At 35.6% G+C, this 23449-nt stretch overlaps 1 protein-coding gene across 2 annotated transcripts in view; it reads left to right on the top strand.

Moving 5' to 3' along the window:
* The window catches only part of TPK1 (thiamin pyrophosphokinase 1), a 1063326-nt gene that overhangs the window by 519907 nt on the left and 519970 nt on the right, over positions 1 to 23449 (top strand). For both annotated transcript variants that reach the window (XM_053714558.1, XM_053714559.1), the window contains exon 6: positions 15653 to 15748. In XM_053714558.1, the coding sequence (XP_053570533.1) occupies positions 15653 to 15748 (96 nt within the window). The remainder of the gene's footprint in view (positions 1 to 15652; positions 15749 to 23449) is intronic.

Here is a 23449-nt window from a genome sequence, read left to right as displayed (position 1 = left end):
CGGAGCCTAGGAGGGATCATGTGACCAGCTTTGCTGGCTCTTTGCCATTTCCTGTTGGGGAAGAGAATATCCCACAAGTAAGGATGACGCCGTGGACCGGACACACCGTTGGAGAAAGTAATTTATCAGGTAAACATAAATTCTGTTTTTACATTTAACCATAGTAAAGATAGGGTAGTTTTTCTAGATTTAGAAATAATGGTAATAAATAGCAATTTAGAGACTAAGACACATTTCAAAGAGGTAAACTGTAACAACTTTATTCATTCACAAAGCTGTCATCTCCAGCAATGGATAGATAACATTCCAGTGGACCAAAGCTTAAGAGTAAGGAAGAACTGCTCCAGGATCTCAGACTTTGATAAACAAATAGAATCCTTGATTGATAAATTCAAAGATAGAGGCTATGATGATGAGGTCCTAAATAAAGCTGTGGTAAGAGCAAGGAACACAGACAGAAAAAGCCTCCTCTCATATAAACAAAAACCCACCAATAATGACTCTGAAATAATTAATGTCCCATTCATAACTGAATACAATGAAGATCATAGAATTATGCGAAAAATTCTCAATAAACACTGGCCCATATTAAAAGCTGACCCTATAGTTGGAGATTCACTCCCACAGAAACCAAGACTGATTTTTAGAAAAACTAGAAATTTCAAAACACTACTTGCACCTAGCACACGTACAAGAACAACTAAAAAACCGATCCTTACACAGAAAGATCTACAAGGAGGGACAATATCAGGTTTTTTTCCCTGCTATTCTTGCAAGGCTTGCAAGCATAGTGATAAGAGAAAAATAATACATATCCCAAAATCAAATAAAGAAATTACGATTAAGGACTGTATTAGATGTACCACAAAAGGAGTAATTTACATTTTGAGGTGCACATGCAATCTGATATATTTCGGGGAGACCAAACGAATGATCAGAGATAGGATCAGGGAGCATTTATTATGCATTGAGAAAGGAATGGTGGACACCAACTTATATAAGCATTTCAAGTCAATACACAAAGGGAATACCAAAGATTTGAGTTATTGGGGAATAATACAGGTGAAACAAAACTGGAGGGGAGGCAATATAGAGAAAGCTCTAAAAATCAAAGAAGCAGAATTGATTTATAAATATAACACCTTGTTCCCTGCCGGTCTGAACTCTGAGTTAGACATTTCTCCTTTTCTATTTGACTAAAAATTAGTCTGCACAAATAAACATGACACCATATTATTTAGCAGGTTCTATTGATATTCTCTCCTATTATATTTTTGACTCTCCCCCCTAATTCTTTTCTTTTCTTTTTTTCTTTTTTCTTTTTTCGTTTTATTACTATTTTCCATGTTCTATATATAAAGATTTTGTTTTTAATTAAGAAACCCTTTTGAGGGAGTGGGAATACCAATTGCAAAACTCCCTAAAATTGTATGTATATATGCTTTTATATATGAGTTGCCTTAGCCTAGTGTTGCCAATACCACCTTAAAAATATGACTACCTTAAAATCAAAGACCGCCTTAGCTTCAATCTCCCAGGTGGAATTTGACCAATGGGAAGCAAGCTACACCATTAAAAGAAGATACACCTGTTGCAGACCAGTCATCTTGAAAAAGCCCTGCAGAGGGAGAAACGCGTTGATGTACTGCAACTAAACCTAAGCTAATACTTGCCATTTAAAAGTGAGCAATACTGCTAACACTGTTAGCCATTTCCGATTTTACCACTAGACCTTAACGGGTCATTTCTGGACATTACTCTTACTACATTCTTGAATTTGGGATGTACCGCAACTAAACTAAAGCTACTTTTTGTCACTTAAAAGTGTGCAAGACTGCTAACACTGTTAGCCATTTCCAACTTGCCACTAGACCTGTAATGGGTCAACTCTGGACACTACTTTATACTACATTCTTGGATTGGGTATCCTGCGTGCTATTTGGCACTAAGTGCAGGATTATTCTCTTCGTTTGAACGCTACATTGGAGCAAAAGAAGCCAAGAAACAGTGTAACTTACTAACATCGCATTTACACCAATCAGAAAGTGTTTTCAGGACAGCGCCCTCAATAGTGACGTCATTACGGCCGTACAACGAGTCACGGAGAAGACTGATTGTGCACTCGTCTGGGTAAGCCCCTGTCTTGCTAGCAAACCAACTCCCGATTGAAAAGTTAAGCGTGGATTTGGACTATCTTTGCTGTATTATGAACTTTATATTGCAAGTCTAGTCTTATATTAAGTGATGGCAACTTAATTGTAGAAATTGTTTTTATTTACGGAGACGTCCGTTTTTACATTTTTATATCACCTAATGTGAATAAATCTATGTTTCTTTAGACATTCATCTACTTTGTTTATTTTCTCTCTCTAATAAGTCTCACAGTAATACAACTTGTCACCTTTAGCTTTTAGCGCTCCTATCTATTTTTCACTCATATGTTCATTTCTGCTACCTAGTTGGGGACCCATAGGTATTTTTAGGAGTTTGGTGTATCTTCCTGCGCTCTCTAGTACTATTCTCATATTATTTGCTTTTGTGTCCCTTCTATTGAGCAGCGGTTGTTTTTATATCTGACCTTTTCCAATCAAGAAAACTCTTGTACTTAAATACGTCTGTGAAATTATACTTTGAATATATTTGGCATATTGCAACTTTATAATTGTTATTGAATCACTGCTATAATTGTTTAATTTTTTCCTTTTCACTCATTATAAATATATCACATTACGATACGTATATTCACACGATTTCAAGGATATATACATAGATTTTCACTTTTATTTTTCACCTATAATTTTTCACTCACATATGTCCAACTCCCCTAATATGGAGGATATTTTTGCATTTAGAGATCACTTACACAAAGAATTATATGACCACAAAGAAGATACTGATAACACAGATTTAGAATATGAAAGCCTAGAAGACACCCTTATTAAATTGGAGAAACTCCTAATAAAGGAATTAAAACAAAAAACTGAAATAATTTTTCTAAATAAATACACTGGGAAAGGCCTAATCCCTAAAGGCCTAGTATTAACCAAAGCATGTGCCTTTCCCCTTAAAGAATTTTTTCAAAAAGAATGGGAAGAAGTTTTATCTAAAGCTTCAAATAATCTAATGGAGATCTTAAAAAGGTCTAGAAAAGACACTCTAGTGGATTTAGAGAAAGAAATAGTAGATATTAGGGAGAAATTGAAGGATAAAAAATCGCTATCTTTTAAAGAAAAACAGAAAGATATTATTGACAGACTAAATATCTTGAATAAAGATATTTTAAGAACTAAATAGAAAAAATTAGAAAGGGACACTAAGAAACCAGATGAAAATGTAAACAATGAGAATAACATCAGGGACCCCCACATTTCAAATGAAAATTGGACAACGGTCAATTATAATGAAAAGAAAGATAACAGAAATTTTCATGTTTCAAGATCTAACACTTATAATTATAGAGATAGAGATATGAGGGAACAGAATAGAAATTCAAACAGATCCTGGAGGCAGTATCACCCACATCACAACAGAGGATATAATAATGAACATTATAATTATAGAAATACCCACTCATATGATAACAGGAATAACTACTATAACCATTATATGGGAAGCAGATCCAATGAGCATTATGATAATTACCCAGACAGAGAACTACCATATTATACAAATAGACCCATTTGGGAACACAAAGATAGGTGGGAGACACCTGTAAGAAACAGATATTCACCATTAGATCCTGACACTGAAAGGAATAGTCGTGGGGAGACTAACACTCCTTTTTTAGTGAACAGCCCTCCAAGGGAGGGCACTTCAAAAGATCTCATGGAGAACAGCAAAATGAGTGTATGGGGACAGTATCCACAACAGAAAAACAGAAAAAGACCTCTAGAGGAACAAGAGGTAGTGGAATCAACAAAAGAGGCAAAAAGAGGGAGATAACAAAAAATGGAGTCTTTAATATTAGTAGCATTTTACTACAAGATGAGGAAACAAAGATCTTAAATTATGGTCTCTCTTTTGCCCCTAGTGTAAGGATAAACAAATTTAATACACATATTCACGTGAAAAAATTCATCAGAAACCTCACCTTGAAAAGATTCTATATGAAAGGTCCTCTGGAAAGAATCTCTGCTAATAAATCAAAATCATCAGAAGATAAATTTAGTCACACTAATCTTAAACCAAAATCTACCTTTAACCCTATCTCTGCGAAAGGGAATCACCTTGAGACCTTTGAACAAATGGTACTAAAAGATCTGAAAAATAGCAAACCTTCAAAATTTCTTAAAACAAATATGACAAAAAAAGAGACCCTAACTCTAGAAAATTTAAAAAAGAATCAAAAAGTAACCATTAAGCCCGCCGACAAGGGCGGCGGGATTGTAGTAATGGACACCACCTACTATGAAACAGAGGCCCTAAGACTTTTAGGAGACATTTAAACATATAAAAAACTTGATCTTAACCCCACGAATAAGTTTGCTGCATTACTTAAAAAACTGATAAGAGAAGGTAGAGATTTAGGAATACTAAATGAAAAAGAGGTAGAATACCTGGACCCCAATTATCCTAGGGTCCCGGTATTCTATTTCCTCCCAAGAATACATAAGAATCTTTCCCAACCCCCTGGGAGACCTATTATCTCAGGCATAGGGTCGCTCTCCTCTAACCTCTCACAATATGTGGACACATTCCTGCAAAAATATGTAAGGGGTTTGGACTCATATCTGAGAGACTCTACTCAGGTACTTAACATCTTAGAACAAATCAATTGGGAAGATAACTTCATTCTAGTGACCGGAGATATTACGTCCCTATACACGGTAATTGATCACGAGAAAGGAGTCACAGCAATCAAACAATATCTAGATAGAGACGTGGAACTGAAATCAGAACAAAAAGAATTTCTGTTAAAAAGTATTTCATTTATCTTAAAAAACAATTACTTCGTGTATAACAATAAATTTTATTTACAAATAGAGGGTACGGCTATGGGCACGAGGTTCGCACCAAGTTACGCCAACTTATTCGTTGGTAACTGGGAAGAGTCCTTCTTCCAGTTGGGTGACTATGGTGCGAACCTCGTGCTCTATAGACGTTACATAGATGACGTATTATTAATATGGAAGGGGTCCGAATCTGAGCTGTTGAAACTATTTTCTGATATAAATTTGAATGACAAAGGGCTTAATTTTACATTTAACCATAGTAAAGATAGGGTAGTTTTTCTAGATTTAGAAATAATGGTAATAAATAGCAATTTAGAGACTAAGACACATTTCAAAGAGGTAAACTGTAACAACTTTATTCATTCACAAAGCTGTCATCTCCAGCAATGGATAGATAACATTCCAGTGGGCCAAAGCTTAAGAGTATGGAAGAACTGCTCCAGGATCTCAGACTTTGATAATCAAATAGAATCCTTGATTGATAAATTCAAAGATAGAGGCTATGATGATGAGGTCATAAATAAAGCTGTGGTAAGAGCAAGGAACACAGACAGAAAAAGCCTCCTCTCATATAAACAAAAACCCACCAATAATGACTCTGAAATAATTAATGTCCCATTCATAACTGAATACAATGAAGATCATAGAATTATGCGAAAAATTCTCAATAAACACTGGCCCATATTAAAAGCTGACCCTATAGTTGGAGATTCACTCCCACAGAAACCAAGACTGATTTTTAGAAAAACTAGAAATTTCAAAACACTACTTGCACCTAGCACACGTACAAGAACAACTAAAAAACCGATCCTTACACAGAAAGATCTACAAGGAGGGACAATATCAGGTTTTTTTCCCTGCTATTCTTGCAAGGCTTGCAAGCATAGTGATAAGAGAAAAATAATACATATCCCAAAATCAAATAAAGAAATTACGATTAAGGACTGTATTAGATGTACCACAAAAGGAGTAATTTACATTTTGAGGTGCACATGCAATCTGATATATTTCGGGGAGACCAAACGAATGATCAGAGATAGGATCAGGGAGCATTTATTATGCATTGAGAAAGGAATGGTGGACACCAACTTATATAAGCATTTCAAGTCAATACACAAAGGGAATACCAAAGATTTGAGTTATTGGGGAATAATACAGGTGAAACAAAACTGGAGGGGAGGCAATATAGAGAAAGCTCTAAAAATCAAAGAAGCAGAATTGATTTATAAATATAACACCTTGTTCCCTGCCGGTCTGAACTCTGAGTTAGACATTTCTCCTTTTCTATTTGACTAAAAATTAGTCTGCACAAATAAACATGACACCATATTATTTAGCAGGTTCTATTGATATTCTCTCCTATTATATTTTTGACTCTCCCCCCTAATTCTTTTCTTTTCTTTTTTTCTTTTTTCTTTTTTCGTTTTATTACTATTTTCCATGTTCTATATATAAAGATTTTGTTTTTAATTAAGAAACCCTTTTGAGGGAGTGGGAATACCAATTGCAAAACTCCCTAAAATTGTATGTATATATGCTTTTATATATGAGTTGCCTTAGCCTAGTGTTGCCAATACCACCTTAAAAATATGACTACCTTAAAATCAAAGACCGCCTTAGCTTCAATCTCCCAGGTGGAATTTGACCAATGGGAAGCAAGCTACACCATTAAAAGAAGATACACCTGTTGCAGACCAGTCATCTTGAAAAAGCCCTGCAGAGGGAGAAACGCGTTGATGTACTGCAACTAAACCTAAGCTAATACTTGCCATTTAAAAGTGAGCAATACTGCTAACACTGTTAGCCATTTCCGATTTTACCACTAGACCTTAACGGGTCATTTCTGGACATTACTCTTACTACATTCTTGAATTTGGGATGTACCGCAACTAAACTAAAGCTACTTTTTGTCACTTAAAAGTGTGCAAGACTGCTAACACTGTTAGCCATTTCCAACTTGCCACTAGACCTGTAATGGGTCAACTCTGGACACTACTTTATACTACATTCTTGGATTGGGTATCCTGCGTGCTATTTGGCACTAAGTGCAGGATTATTCTCTTCGTTTGAACGCTACATTGGAGCAAAAGAAGCCAAGAAACAGTGTAACTTACTAACATCGCATTTACACCAATCAGAAAGTGTTTTCAGGACAGCGCCCTCAATAGTGACGTCATTACGGCCGTACAACGAGTCACGGAGAAGACTGATTGTGCACTCGTCTGGGTAAGCCCCTGTCTTGCTAGCAAACCAACTCCCGATTGAAAAGTTAAGCGTGGATTTGGACTATCTTTGCTGTATTATGAACTTTATATTGCAAGTCTAGTCTTATATTAAGTGATGGCAACTTAATTGTAGAAATTGTTTTTATTTACGGAGACGTCCGTTTTTACATTTTTATATCACCTAATGTGAATAAATCTATGTTTCTTTAGACATTCATCTACTTTGTTTATTTTCTCTCTCTAATAAGTCTCACAGTAATACAACTTGTCACCTTTAGCTTTTAGCGCTCCTATCTATTTTTCACTCATATGTTCTTTGGATGTAGTTAGAGCTTTGAAATATTATGTTGAAGCTACTAAAGATTTCCGAAAGACTTCTAGTCTATTTGTTATCTTTTCTGGTTCTAGGAAAGGTCAGAAGGCTTCTGCCATTTCTTTGGCATCTTGGTTAAAATCTTTGATTCATCATGCTTATGTTGAGTCGGGTAGAACTCCGCCTCAAAGGATTACAGCTCATTCGACTAGGTCAGTCTCTACTTCCTGGGCATTTAGGAATGAAGCTTCGGTTGATCAGATTTGCAAAGCAGCAACTTGGTCTTCTTTGCATACTTTTACTAAATTCTACCATTTTGATGTGTTTTCTTCTTCAGAAGCGGTCTTTGGTAGAAAAGTACTTCAGGCAGCTGTTTCAGTTTGATTCTTCTGCTTATAATTTCAGTTTTTTTCATTATAAGATTTAAACTTTGTTTTGGGTGTGGATTATTTTTCAGCGGAATTGGCTGTCTTTATTTTATCCCTCCCTCTCTAGTGACTCTTACGTGGAAGATCCACATCTTGGGTATTCATTATCCCATACGTCACTAGCTCATGGACTCTTGCTAATTACATGAAAGAAAACATAATTTATGTAAGAACTTACCTGATAAATTAATTTATTTCATATTAGCAAGAGTCCATGAGGCCCCCCCTTTTTGTGGTGGTTATGATTTTTTTGTATAAAGCACAATTATTCAAATTCCTTATTGTTTATGCTTTCGCACTTTTTTCTTATCACCCCACTTCTTGGCTATTCGTTAAACTGATTTGTGGGTGTGGTGAGGGGGGTGTATTTATAGGCATTTTGAGGTTTGGGAAACTTTGCCCCTCCTGGTAGGAATGTATATCCCATACGTCACTAGCTCATGGACTCTTGCTAATATGAAAGAAATGAATTTATCAGGTAAGTTCTTACATAAATTATGTTTTTTCAAACTAAAAAAGCAAATACACTACAAATATCCACCACTAGTCTGATCCAATCAAAGCTAGGCAATCGTCTCAGAGACTGACGCAAAAACAGTATGATAGGCAGACACTCCACAACGCTCTACTGGTGTGTTAAATTGTTGCTCATAACTTAACTATCAACGTACCTTACACCAGAACATGGGCTGCAATTAAAATAGCTATTTTATTTACCCCATGTCATCATCTGATTCATTTTGCTTTCTCTTTATCAAAGATTACTTATTCTCTTTGTTTAAAATATACTATAAAAGATCCTTATCATCTAGAGCAGTCAGATTCAGAATTTTTATAGAAACACTATTTTTCTACACAGAAAAAGACAATAGTAAAATGTGAAAATGAGTTAGTATCAGCATATTCCAATAGAAAATTAGAGTAGCCTTTCAAAGTCACTTGTCAGATCCAGGCGTGAGAAGTTTTAAAGGGATAGTAAAGTCCAAATGAAACTGTCATGATTCAGATAGGGCATGTAATTTTAAACAACTTTCTAATTTACTTTTTTCATCAAATTTGCTTTGTTCTCTTGTTATTCTTAGTTGAAAGCTAAATCAAGGTAGGCTCATATGCTAATTTCTAAGCCCTTGAAGGCCTCCTCTCAGCTGAATGCATTTGACAGTTTTTCACAGCTTGAGGGCATTAGTTCTTGTGTTTTATATAGATAACACTGTGCTCATGCACGTGAAGTTATTTAAGAGTCAGTTTATCTGAAGGATATCTGTTTACAGAATGCTTACTTTTGTGAGCTGAAGAAATTTTGAGGTACAATATCTTCCTTTTTTACATAGAGATGTTAATGTGATATTTTCTTTTCTGATTTTTACAGTTATGCTGCAATACTTTCAAGTGATTTAGCAAATGGTTATGTCCCTTTAACCCCTTGGCGACCGAGGACGTGTCAGGAACGTTCTCGGGTAATCAAGATCGCTTCCAGCCGCTCAAACAGTATTGCAGGCAGCGATGCCTCGATGTTGAGGTATCCTGCAATACTGTTCCTGACTGCCGGGCTGCGTTTTGATCGCACTCCACGTGGAGCCCAACAGTCAGGCAAAGCATCAGAAGACATCGGGCAGGCTTCTGATGCTCTGAAAGTGTGCTAAGTGCCTCAGTGGGTCGGGTCACTTAATAAAATAACATATACAATAACAAATAAATATATATTTTCTAATAAAATTTGCCCAATATAGCCCCCATATAGCCTCCTCCCCCATGTGGTTTCAAAGATGGCGATGCCCAGTGCATCATGGGGCTTCTTGGGGTGTTCGTAGCCTGCCTCATCATAGGGGCAGGCTAGGGTCATACAATCTGAGCTTGCCACAATAAAAAAATAATAATTGATAATTAAATATTCCATTTGTCTGATCATGTCAATATTTGTAAATATTGACTCGACCAGTGTGGATCTCCCTCCCTCTCCTCACTTGCGTTTTTGTGGAAGAGAGATCTGTGTTTAGGAGAGAGAGATTTATTTCATATATTTGTTAAAAATTGTGAGACCCAAAGGTTCTTTTCAGAGCCATTAACCCCATAGCTTGCCAGTGATAACTATAAATCACTGGCAGTAGCATAGCAGCACATTTTTTGCTCTCTGTTCATTTTTTTAGGGTTCTTTTTTTTTTTTTTTAGTAATTTTTTGTGAAACCCAAAGACTCTTTTCAAAACCATTTAGCTAGCTTAAATGAATTTTTGTAAAAAATGTTGAGACCCAAAGCCCCCTTTCAGAGCTATTAACCACTAGCTTGCCAGTGATCATTATAAATCACTGGAAGTAGCACAAAAACACTTTTTTTGCTCTCTCTGCATTTTTTTAGGGGTTCATTTTATTTAGGTAATTTTTTTTAGACCCAAAGGCTCTTTTCAGAGCCATTTAATAAATTTAAATTTAAATTTTGTGTTGATTTTCTTTTAGTAATTTTCTTTCTCTGTGACAGATAAAAAAACATCATGTCACAGAGAACATATAGTGATGAGGAGGCATATGCCTTCCTTGTGTTAGAGGCCTCTATTTCTGACTCAGACCCCAATTTTGACCCTGCCATATGCTTAGCTACAGGCTCAACTGATAGCGATGTATCTGTGGCAGGTAGCCCCCCTGCCAGAAGGAGACGTGTTGCTCCAGCTGCCATTGCTGCTGAAGAGTGGGTAACGCCTCATCACCAGAGGCCAGATATCCCACCATTCACTGCAAATCCTGGCATCAATGCAGATGTGGCAGGATTTAGCCCCCAACAGTTTATGGAGGTGTTTCTGGGCGGAGCATTGTCGCCCAAACTAATTTATATGCCGATCAGTTCCATGCTGCAAAGCCTGACACTTTTTTAGCAAAGCACAATGGGCCCCCATCGATGTGCTAAAATTTAAAAAATTCTGGGCATTGACTATGCTGATGGGCATCATAAAGAAACCCTCCATCCACTCCTACTGGAGCAGTAGCCCCATTTGCTCTACCCCCATTTTCTCCTAGAGTATGTTGAGGAAGAGGTATGAAATGATTCTACATTTCATGCACTTCAGCGACAACAGCCTGTGCCCCCCTAGGGAGCATCCCCAATTTGACAGGCTCTATAATATCCGCTCCCTGATTACCCACTTTTCTGCCAGGTTTGCAGAGGCTTATACACCTGCAAGGAATATATGCGTGGATAAATCCCTGATGAAATATAAAGGAAGGCTGGGATTCAAGCAGTATATTCCTTCCAAGCGCTATAGGTATGGGGTAAAGGTGTATGAAAATGTAAAGGTCTGTGAGAGCGAGACTGGGTATACTCAGGCCTTCCGGGTGTACGAGGGAAAGGATATCCAACTTGACCCTCCAGGCTGCCCAGAACATATGGGAACCACTGGCAAGATTGTCTGGGACCTGATTTTACACCTAACGAACAAAGGGTACCACTTGTATGTAGACAATTTTTATACAAGTGTCCTTTTGTTCAAGCTACTGTATTGTTTTGATACAATAGCTTGCAGTGCAATTTGAAAGAACCGCGCAGGTTTCCCAGGACAGCTTGCACGCACCCGGCTACGAAGGGGGGGGGGCACCTCAGCTCTGCGCCAAGAGGAGCTGTTGGTATTTAAGTATAGAGACAAGAAGGATGTATACCTTCTTACCACCATTCACACAGAGAGTACTGTGAAGGTCTCTGTACCTGGCAGAGCTGAGAGCACAATGAAGCCAGTGTGCATCAAGACTTATAACTGGCATATGTGTGGGGTTAATCTAGCAGATCAGCTGCTGCAGTCCTACCTAATTATGTGAAAGACATGGCAAGCAAATAAATTGGGGTATGTAAAAAGGCCCCCGAAAAGAAGATAGGCAAAGAAAGATATGTTAAATGGGAAAAAAAAACCACAAACACATGTCAGCATTTTGGCAGTGCGCCCCCCCCCAAACAAGCCAACAAACCTTTGCATATGTGGTATCACTGTACTCAGGAGATGTTGCTGAACACATATTGTTGTCGTCTTTGGCAGTAACACATAACAGGAGCTGATAATCCATGCCTAAAGTACAATGTGTGTGAAATAAAAAATAATGACTACCCAAAAGTTTGACAGACTGGTTGTTGAATTATTGTATGTAAAGTGTTAAAATACCAGCATTTCAAATACCCTAGGGTGTTTTCAAAAATATATGGTTTGATGGGGGTAAATTACATTGGTTGGCTTTAAAAATGTCCCATATAGGACATGGGTGCATGGGATGTGAAAATTCCAAGTTGGAAAACTGGAATGCCCCCCTACTAATAAGGCCTTTTATCCCCCAGAGAACTCACAAACCTATTCATGGGTGGTATCATTGTACTCAGAAGATGTTGTTGAACACATATTGAGGTGTTTTTTGTCAGTAAAGCATAACAGGTACTAAGAATACATGCCTAAAGTACAATGTGTGTAAAAAATAAAACAAAACATGACTTTCCACAAAGACTGGTGGTTAAATGAGTGCATGGAAAGTGTTAAAATACCAGCATTTCAAATACCCTAGGGTCTCTACTTTTCAAAAATATATGGTTTGATGGGGTAAATTACATTGGCCGGCTTCAGAAATGTCCCAAATATGACATAGGTGCATGATGACAGATGTGACAATTCCAAGTTGGAAAACTGGAATGTGCTCACTAAAAATAAGGCCTTTTAGCCCCCTGAGAACCTGACAAACCTATTCATGGGTGATATCTTTGTACTCAGGAGATTTTGTTGAACACATATTGAGGTGTTTTTTGTCAGTAAAACATAACAGGAACTAAGAATCCATGCCTAAAGTACAATGTGTGTAAAAAATAAAACAAAAAATGACTACCCACAAGTTTGACAAAGACTGGTGGTTAAATATGTGCATGGAAAGTGTTAAAATACCAGCATTTCAAATACCCTAGGGTCTCTACTTTTCAAAAATATATGGTTTGATGGGGTAAATTACATTGGCCGGCTTCAGAAATGTCCCAAATATGACATAGGTGCATGATAACAGATTTGACAATTCCAAGTTGGAAAACTGGAATGCGCTCACTAAAAATAAGGCCTTTTAGCTCCCTGAGAACCTGACAAACCTATTCATGTGTGGTATCACTGTACTCAGTAGATGTTGCTGAACACATATTGGGGTGTTATTTGGCAGTAACCCTTAATGCTCTCAGTAAATGTTTTCTTAAATTGCTGTTTTGTCAAAAAATCACAACTTTTTTTTTTTTTTTCTTTAAACCTTGGCATAGATTGGTGGTAAAATGGTTGCATGAAAAGAGTCAAAATACCCCAAGTTTAATACCTTAGGTTATCTTCTTTTAAAAAATATATACATGTGAAGGGTTATTCAGGCATTCTTAACAGATATCAGTGTTACAACGTAACTATTGCTAATTTAAAAAAAAAAAAATAGTTTGGAAATAGCAAAGTGCTACTTGTACTTATTGCCCTATAACTTGCAAAAAAAAAGCAAAGAACATGTATACATTGGATATTTCTAAACTCAGGACAAAATTTAGAAACTATTTAGCATGGGTGTTTTTTTGGTGGTTGTAGATGTGTAACAGATTTTGTGGGTCAAATTTAGAAAAAGTGTGTTTTTTCCAGTTTTTCATCAGATTTTATATTTTTTAAAATTACAGCTAAACGCAAACACCGCAGAAATGTAAAAATAGCCCTGGTCCCAAATGGTCAGAAAATTGAAAAGTGCTCTGGTCACTAAAGGGTTAAGTCATGTAGTACAGTCCAAAATAAACAGGTTTACTTTAGAGACCATCCTGCAGTCATTTGATGATCATCAAAATACTTTAGAAGTCATTTGCACATCATTAAACGTCATCAGTCTTGCAAAGTGATCAGCTAAGGTAAATAATTCTGGGTGATGATTTCAGAATGATCATCAGATAACCTTACTGATTACTTTACAAACATGCAAAGCAGGTGAATCGCTCTAGAGTCATATAATTTAAATATTTCGGCCTGTGGGCATACTTCAGGATGGCTTCTGATCCTTTTTCACTAGGGGTGCTTCTTAAAGGTCCATAATAATTGGCCTAATACTGCATATTTAATAATTCATAAAGGTTTATTTAATAGTTTTGCATGTTTTCTTTTGTTTTTTTTTAAACGAGTATGTTTTATAATAAAAATCTTACTTTAATGTTCATAAAATAGTCCCAAGAGAAGGTTATCCAAAACGCTCCAGAAATTGTCATTTTTTTTTTATTTTACCATGTCCAATCAGCATTGACTTGCTGATAAGACATGGGAGTGTGCACGCAAAAGCGTGGGAATTTCGGCAAACTGCTACAATGATATAATAATAAATAAAAAATTATCCAAAACAAATAGTATGAGAATTGAGATGTAAATGCCATATATCAAACACTCTGGCAAGCTCTAAAAGGTTTATCTCTGTGAAGCTCCTTATATGCAGAGCATTATCAGCTATTGGGACGCTTCAAAGGTTACTATAGCAACCATTGCTGAGCCGCTCACACGTGCAGGGGCAGGATAAGGTTTTGATTGGCTTTTAACCTCAGTGCTGCAACCTGCGCTGTATAGAAGACGGGGAGAGGAGCTGCTTGAATGCTGGAAGGTGCAGGCTCCGACCTACATGCTGGTTGTCCGACTCAGAGCTTAATTGGATTTGAAATCAGAGATTTCAGTGGGCAGTGGAAGCGAAAAATATTTGTAAGGCAAATATCTTTAAAACAAATTATATTTATTAGATGTATATTTTTGCAACGTGTAATGAGCTTTTGACCCTGTGCTTGAAGATGACTGCAATGGCCCTTTAATTCCAGTCCTCATGATCCCCAAGAGACCAGCTTTTCATATAATCTAAACTAGAGCACATGTGAAATAATCAGCTGGTAGGTGAAAGCAGGTTAGTAGCCATGGTTACCAACCAGCTGATTATTTCATTTGTGCTCTAATATAGATATCATGAAAATCTAGAGTTGGGGTCCTGAGGACTGGAAATGGGAAGAACTCATACTGTACACTGACATAGGGTCTGCTTCAAGCAGTGATTGGACAATCAGAGTGTGAATTAAAAAGCTGCAGGGCAAGTCTTTAACAAAAAAACAAAAAAACAGAAATAGTCTTCCAATTAGATAAAAAACCTTCTCTGAATTAAACATTAATAGCATGGAATTTCCATCCTGATGATATACCAATAATGTTTCTGGTTCAGGCTGAGGAAAAAAGGAGCACAGAAATATTTAATAAAGAAAAATCTTGGAACACTTCTAGTCTACCTCCACAAAAGAAAACAATGTCCCACAGCCACAGTAAGGCCACAGTTCAGTAAGTTCCTTATAACTGACCCAGAGACACTTTCCTGTGTCAGTGTGGCTACCTTCCTTAACATAGCAATAATTCATACCTACATCTAATTTAAAAAAAAAAAAAAAAAAAAAAAAACCTTCTTCAGGCTGTCACTACTTAACTCCAAAATCATGTCTTGCAAAACGTTACTCTAGATAGATAAATCTGAAGCCAGCAGGAACTGGATGGGGGGTGTATATTATGAGAGTAAAAGTAGGATTTTCTCTACTCCAAGCAGTCAAGGAGATAAATGCCTCCTATACTCATTGTTAGCAGACGAGTATGCAATACATATAATCATATTATTCACATATACATCCAATCTATCTGTTGTAACATCCTATAAAATACACTTTGACATTTTCTGTTTCCTTTTTTTTTCCCTTTCTTTTCCAGGGATGTGAAATTATAGAAACTCCTGATCAAGATTCCACTGACTTCACAAAATGCCTTTCAATTCTTCATAAAAAAATAGCAGTAAAGAAAATTAAGGTAAATAATAATTTTAAACACTATCTGGTACATGGCACATCATTTTGTAATTGTTTTTACGTTTGTTTCTAATTACTTAAAATGTCCCAGTATACAGTAGTGGCCAAAGTTGTGGAAACCTTTTGGAAAAAGTGTATTTTTGAGGTTTAATGACTCATAACACCACTTTTTTTGTGAGTAATACCATAAAATTATATATCAATGGAAAGATAATTTAATAAAGAATGTAATGCAACAAAGTTCAATTATCTTTATTCTATGAAAAGTTATAGCCAAATAACCAGAACAAGGAAGCACAACTTGCTTATGTTGATATGAAGTAGCTTTCCTTCATTTGAATGTAGCCAATGAGCATGGGTGTTTAGAGAGCCAATCAGGTGTCATGTTGTTTTGGCAATGAGCCAATAAGGTCACAGTAGGATTCAGCTATTGATGTCATGTATTGGAGCTGAGATGAAGAGATTGTGTCAGTGTGTTATGTGATTGCTATCAAGTTGGTTGTTTTTTTGTTGTATTCTTTCATTTAGTGAGCTTGTAAAATGTAATAAAATTAAAGAAATGGCACAAAGAGTTGACTGGTCACCCAAAAAGCGATGTAAAATAGTACTATTAAGTGAACAAGGCTACAGTTATGAAGAAATTAGAAAAAATATTGGTGGAAACTTAACCTAAGGTGGCATTTCTAAATTTTTGAAGCGATATAAGGAGACTCAATCACTACAAAACCAGACTGGTAAAGGCAGAAAAAGGTGCAAAATAGCAAGTGATGATAGAAGAATTCAGAGACTGTGCCTACGTGACAGAAGAAAATCATCTGGGTGTATACAAGATGAAATGGCGCAATGCAATGGCGAGTTTATTGCAAAGACTGTTCGGCGTAGACTGCAGGAATTTGGTCTAAATGCTAGAATTCCACAAAAAAAGCAATTTTATCCCTCAAACAAAGGTTGAAAAGATTAAACTGGGATAAAACCCATGTTAACTGGACAGCAGAACAATGGGACAGTGTTATTTGGAGTGATGAGACCAAAATCTCCCTGTTTAGTAGTGATGGCATAAAATACGTAAGGACAAGAATCGGAGAAGATTTGCATCCTGATTGCATTACACGTACCATGAAACATCCAGTTAGTGTTATGATCTGGGGTTGTATGATATCTAAAGATGCGGGCAGAATTTGCGGGATTAATGGGAATATAAATGCCCAAAAATACATAAATGAAATACTTGAGCCTAAATTGAAGCTTCCGTACGTGATCTTTACCAAGATTATAAAGCATTTATATTTCAACAGGATTCAGCTCCATGTCATGTTGCTGGTGTGTGCAAAAAGTGGTTTCAAGATAATCATATTCCACTGCTGGAATGGCTTGGGAATACCCCAGACCTTAACCCAATCGAAAATCTATGGAGCCGACTAAAGAAACTTGTTAGTCAGAAGCAACCCAGCAATAAAACCCAATTAATAAAATAATTCAATCTTGGTTTCATATTATAACAGCTGCAGAACTAAAAAAACTTGGTTCACTCCATGGGAAGGCGTTGTAAGGCCGTAATTAACGCTAATGGTAACCCAACTAAGTATTAACTGACATGTTGAGAATTTTTGTATGTATCATTTTTTCTATGTGTTTCACTATTCTTCCTTATAACTGCTGTTCTAATAAAAAAAAATCCTTCATAAAAGTTATTGCATTACATTCTTGATTAAATTATCTTTCCATTGATATATCATTTTATAGTATTACTCAAAAACAAAAAGTGGTGTTATGAGCCATCAAACCTGAAAAATACACGTTTTCCAAAAGATTTCCACCATTTTGGCCACTACTGTATTTTGTAATTTAATTACTACTATATTCTCTTTGTAAATTATACTTGTATAGAATCTTGTATTTTCATAATTGTTCTCAATAAGTACTGCCTTAAAATAAATAAATAATATCAAACACAATCACTTGGATGCTGCTGACACCTGAATGGGCAGATTTAATTGATCTCTAAAACATGAGCGACTCAGGGCTTTGCATATTTGGTTAGTGCTTCTATTTTGATATAGATGACAATGACCAGTTGTAGAAAGCCCTAATTATCTCCTATTTCAGAGATCTAATGTTTCTGTCGTTTTCATAAGGACTTAGCAATAAGAGGATTCGAAAAATAATACCTTGGTGGTAAACAAAATATTCTTCCTTGGAGAAGTATTATTTTTATTTATAAAGATAAAATGTGTATTTTAAATGCATACTAGTTCTTTTGAAATATGTTTTAAGCGCTAACAATATTACTCATCACCAGTGGCACTTGCAGTAAGCGCTAGAGGCAAAAGCACATGCATTCTGCCTACTTCTGTATCACCAGCTAGTATTAAAAAGCTTAAAGGTAAAACTTTCTATCCATGATTATTTTTAAAAGAAGATTATTTTTTTTTTGGTCATCAAATGTATATTGCAAAAAAATATATATATTTAACAATTTCCCCTAACAGCGCAAGTTACCTAGGTTGCTGGATGATGTGACCATGATGTCCTGAATATTACAATAATACAATTGCAACAAAACCCCACTAATAGAAAGTAGGGCCAAAAGAAAGGGATTGTAGCACTCACCCTCTAACTGGTAATAAACTAAATAAAATGTAACTTTTATTATAATAAATAAATAAAAATGTCCTGGAAAACCTGGTACATAATCCCCCACCACACTAAATACTGCACTCAAACGGTTCCACACCTCCCTGTTTCCTGGCCGATAACAGCAAACATCGGCATCAGGTGACAGAGGTGTGAGAGCCGTAAAACACACACACGCGTTTCGGCATATATATTGCCTTTCTCAATGTTACTGAAACAAATCGAGCCATTCTAAGACGCGTCTTAAATATTTATTAGTAACGTCAGCAACCAATCACGGCGTTCTACATAACGCCCCTCCTCTCTCACTATGATTAGTGCACTCCATGTTGGTCCCTCCTATGTCAATGTGATTAGGTATTACGTGGGCGTATGGGCCATTCTGGACCCTGATTGGATATTACTGTGTGATGTAATGTAGACAGCTTACGAGTAATGTTTAGAAGATTATGTACCTCTAAAATCCAGTATCACTCTGCTGTATATTAGAACTCATACACGAAGCTTATCCAAAGATCCAATATAAAACATTGCTTAATCTCTTACACTATCCTTAAACAACCACCATATATCATTCTATACTTAGAGACAAGTAAATCTTACTCGATCTACAGATCCGTATACACTAGAGTAGTTAAAAACTGTAAACATTTATGTTAGTTTGAACAGTTAGTACACTTCCATATAGGGAAAGGATAATGTGCTACATTGTTATGCGAATGATTACTCCCAGGGGTTGCTAGGTATATTTATCTTTATAATCATATATAAATGTGTGTAACAATCATCATTAATGTAAATACCATTTGTCATAGAAATTAATTTATAACATACCATGACCTAGTATCGAGTTATTACATAATCAATTAGGTTATGTGGATTTACCAGTAGAGTCTTCAATCTTACTGATGAAATAATGATACCTCTTAGGCTGATCACAAGAAATGGGATTCATTCAGTGACTTAAGTTACACATCAGACGCGTTACGTATAACTCCTCCCTATGGATACTTTGATATAGTATGATTTAGGGCTGCAACTAACGATTATTTTCATAATCGATTAATTGGCCGATTATTTTTTCGATGAATCGACTAAAAAAAATATTTTTTCCTTTTATTTAAAATAAAATCCAAGCTATTTTGCCTCTAGCAGAGAAGAGGCGCACAGATGGTGTTGAGGTGCTTGAGATGCCAATTTCACCAAGGTGGAATATTTATCTTTGTAAAGTCTCAACCAATTCAATGGGCCGCTTAACAAAGTAAGCCTGGACTTCATTCTTACATAAAAATATCTTGAATATCTATATCCAATGGTAAATAACCAGCTATAAGGTAAGGGAAAATTTTTTTTAGTCTGCTCTTAAAATAACAAATATATACTTATAGAGGTTGAATTTGGTACATATTACAATTAAAAATATATATATAAAAAAAATCAAAATCGCTAAGGAATATTTATCAATAACAGGACAAAGCTTTACACGTTTATCTATACAGTACATATAATCAGCAAAGCGATCCACTAATAATTGTACAAACAGATATTAATGCACATCAATTCAAATAACAAATCCCATCAATCTAGGGCTAAGTGAAGAGAACTATATCATGCAAAGCATAGTCCGAAATCACCTGATTTAATATAAACAATCCAAATGATAACTTCTATTATTTCTGGGTTGCACATAAGCCTGGAGTAGTTGTAGACTTAAAAAGAAACTTATACTGTTCGGAAAAAGTGAAAAGTAAACTTCTGTAGACGTCTATTAGGCTAAGGACATAACCATAAAACAAAATATGATGTGTCCATTGGAGTGAAGCAGCTGGTGCTGTGCACAGACCAACTAATTGCAAACCAACTAATCGATTCTAAGATTTGTTGACAACTATTTTCATAATCAATTATTATCTATTATATCGATTAGTTGTTGCAGCTCTAGTATGATTGGATAAGTTGAGTTGGCCCACAAATCAGTACTAAACATGATTAGTTAGTGATTATTAGGTTATAAACACAAATCAACATGTGGCTATTTTGACAATAATATGTCTCAAATTGACAGCCTCATTATTCTGTGTCTCAGATCCTTCAAATCCAATAATCTCCATAATATTATACATAGTGTTTTCTAGTATAACGATTCATCGAATACTATTTGTCTGTGTTCTATGGTAAGAATACTTAACCCGTTAATGACAAAATTTACACTATTGATGCGTTATACAGCACCTTAAGGTCCAATGAGTCATATATAGAAATAAGGTATTACCACATACTTTGTGTGTGGCTAAATAAGTAACATAATCTTACTATGTAAATACAAATATAAGATTAATAGGAAGCTGTGGACATCTTACATTTTAGCAACACATTTATTAGTATAACACCTCAGATTAACCCTTAGTGTAGTTGACCATAATAAAGAGTTAAAACAGGACCAAAATATTAATGGAGATGGAAATACAAGGTACCTTAATTTTTTTTTTTACAATAGATATTGTTAGATCAATACTTGATACATTTAAAGAAATGTCCAATAATTATTGGATTTGTTCATGCCTCGTGGCATGACACTATCCATTCTGAATATCCATTTAATTTCCTGTTTCAGCAATTGATTTTCCATACTACCTCCTCTAATGCCAAGTTTGATTCTTTCTAAACCCCAGCATTTCAGTGCCTGTGTGTCTCCTCTGTGATATTGTAAGAAATGTCTAGCGACGCTAGTTATTTTCTTATTTTTCTCTAAATCCGATTTAGCATTCCTAATATTACTCAGGTGTTCAGTCATTCTTTTGCCTGATGATCTAGTTGTCATGCCAACATAGAACATATTACAGTTGCAAGAAATACAGTATATAACATTGCTGCTCTGGCAGTTTATGTACTCATTGATAGACCAATTTTTATTGAATCTGTCTATCATTTTAGTTTTCTTGATCATATGTTGGCAAATTTTGCAATGTCCACACTGAACTAATCCTTGGTAATACATTTTTTTCCTGGCATTCCTGTCAAAATGGCTACATGTCAGGTATTCATTCAGATTTTTGGACCTCCTGTTGTAAATGAAGGTTTATCTGTAACCAGTTTTTTCAAGTGATCATCGGCTCTAATGACATGCCAGTGTCGGTTGAAAATCTCTGAGATTTCGGCACTCTTTGAGTAATAGGTGGAGACAAATCTTATAGGATTGGCTTTATTGCGTTCTTTTGGTCTTAATAGATCTTTTCTATTTATTGCCTTATGATATGCTCGCTCCAATGACTTACGAGAGTAACCTCTCTCTAATTACCTTTGTCTCAAATCAAATGCTGCTATTTTGAAGGACTCATGAGTAGAGCAATTGCTTCTCATTCTGAGATATTCTCCCACAGGTAACCCTCTTATGGTTGAGGGATGGTAACTACTCTCAGCGCATAATATATTGTTGGTGGCTGTGGGTTTCCTAAAGGTATCTGTTTCTAACCTCTCATTTGTGTTCTTAATTATCAGGTCCAGAAATTCAACTTTCTACTTACTAGCTGTATATGTAAGGTATAGACCAAATGGATTTTGATTAAGGACATCAAAGAAATCCTTTAGCTCCTCCTCAGGTCCATTCCAGATATAAAAAAATATTGTCAATGTACCTGGACCAATGAGATATATATTTAGTATACGCTTTGAGAGAGTTATGATTGACAACAGTTTCCTCCCACCATCCTAAGTATATATTGGCATAAGTCGGGGCACAAGATGTGCCCATTGACGTCCTGCATACTTGTAAATAGAACTTTTCATTAAAGACAAAATAGTCATGGCTCAAAACATATTTAAGTAATCTAATGATGAAATCTTTAGTCCCATCTTGTAAATTTGTATCTTTTTGCAGAAAATGACAAACAGGTTTACATCCCCATTTAGTATGGACACTCGTATATAAAGATTCTACATCACGTTACCTATATGGAGTCCTGATTTTGTTTACAAATAATACAATTGCCCCATTTATCAATTGCTGGGTGGACAAGTTCCACTGTCCAGAACATTGCACAAACAATTGCACTAGAGCAGGGCCTGTCAATCTTTTCGATCAGAATGGATCGGGGATGATTTAACTCTTCAAGCCTTGAGGTGGTGAAGAGGCTAAGCAGCTGTAGTCTTAAGATCTAGCCTTTCTGGCCCACTCACTGGAGTGGGCCCTATGTACTTTATGTTCCTCTTTTAGCTTCCGAACACAATGGATGCCCATAGACATTATATTAATGGGACACAAAACCCATTTTTTTTCTTTCATGATTCAGATAGATCATACAATTTTTAAAACAACTTACCAATGTACTACTATTATTTAATTTGCTTCATTCTCTTGGTGTCCTTTGTTGAAGGAGCAGTTATGCGCAACTGAGAGCTAGCTAAAAAGGTTATGATCTAAGCATATGATTTTATGAGGAAGTGGATTTTGATAGCACATTTAACATGTTTTAGGTTTGCAGTCTGATAGATATAAAACCAAATGTCAGTATGGGATACAACAGAGAAAAATGTATGTTAAACTTCAGCACATATGCTACAGATGAAAATCCATAAATATTTGTTTTACTTTTTCATTTATTTAGGTGCAAACTTGACTAATTAAATGCCACAAATTTATCATTCAATGTTCTTTAAGCTTAATTCATAAATTCCTTTCCTGAAAATAATTACAAGCATAATAATAATAATAATAATAATAAAAAAATGGAAAGTTAACATATGATTAATGTTTTATTCCAGTCAAAGTTACAGTTTATGTCAGTAAATATTGTGATTTGCCCCCAAAAAATGATATATAGGTCATTTGTACTGTTTCCTTTATGCTGCAGCTTAACATGAAGGTAATTTTGGAAAATAAATGTATTTATTAATTTATTCTTTTATAGGATGTTACGCCTTGAGATGTTAGTATTAAATGTTTAATGATCCATAATTTAAAAAAATGCAATATATATTCATTATTTATTCTGCCCCTTTTCATGTAGAAAAACTCTAAAAATTGTAAGTTTTTACAGTTCTGACACTATATACACTATAAACTTCACAA

Source organism: Bombina bombina, chromosome 5, assembly GCF_027579735.1.
Source record: "Bombina bombina isolate aBomBom1 chromosome 5, aBomBom1.pri, whole genome shotgun sequence".
NCBI lineage: Eukaryota > Metazoa > Chordata > Amphibia > Anura > Bombinatoridae > Bombina > Bombina bombina.
The sequence above is the reverse complement of the archived record's forward strand: the minus strand, read 5'-3'. Positions and strand labels throughout refer to the sequence as shown.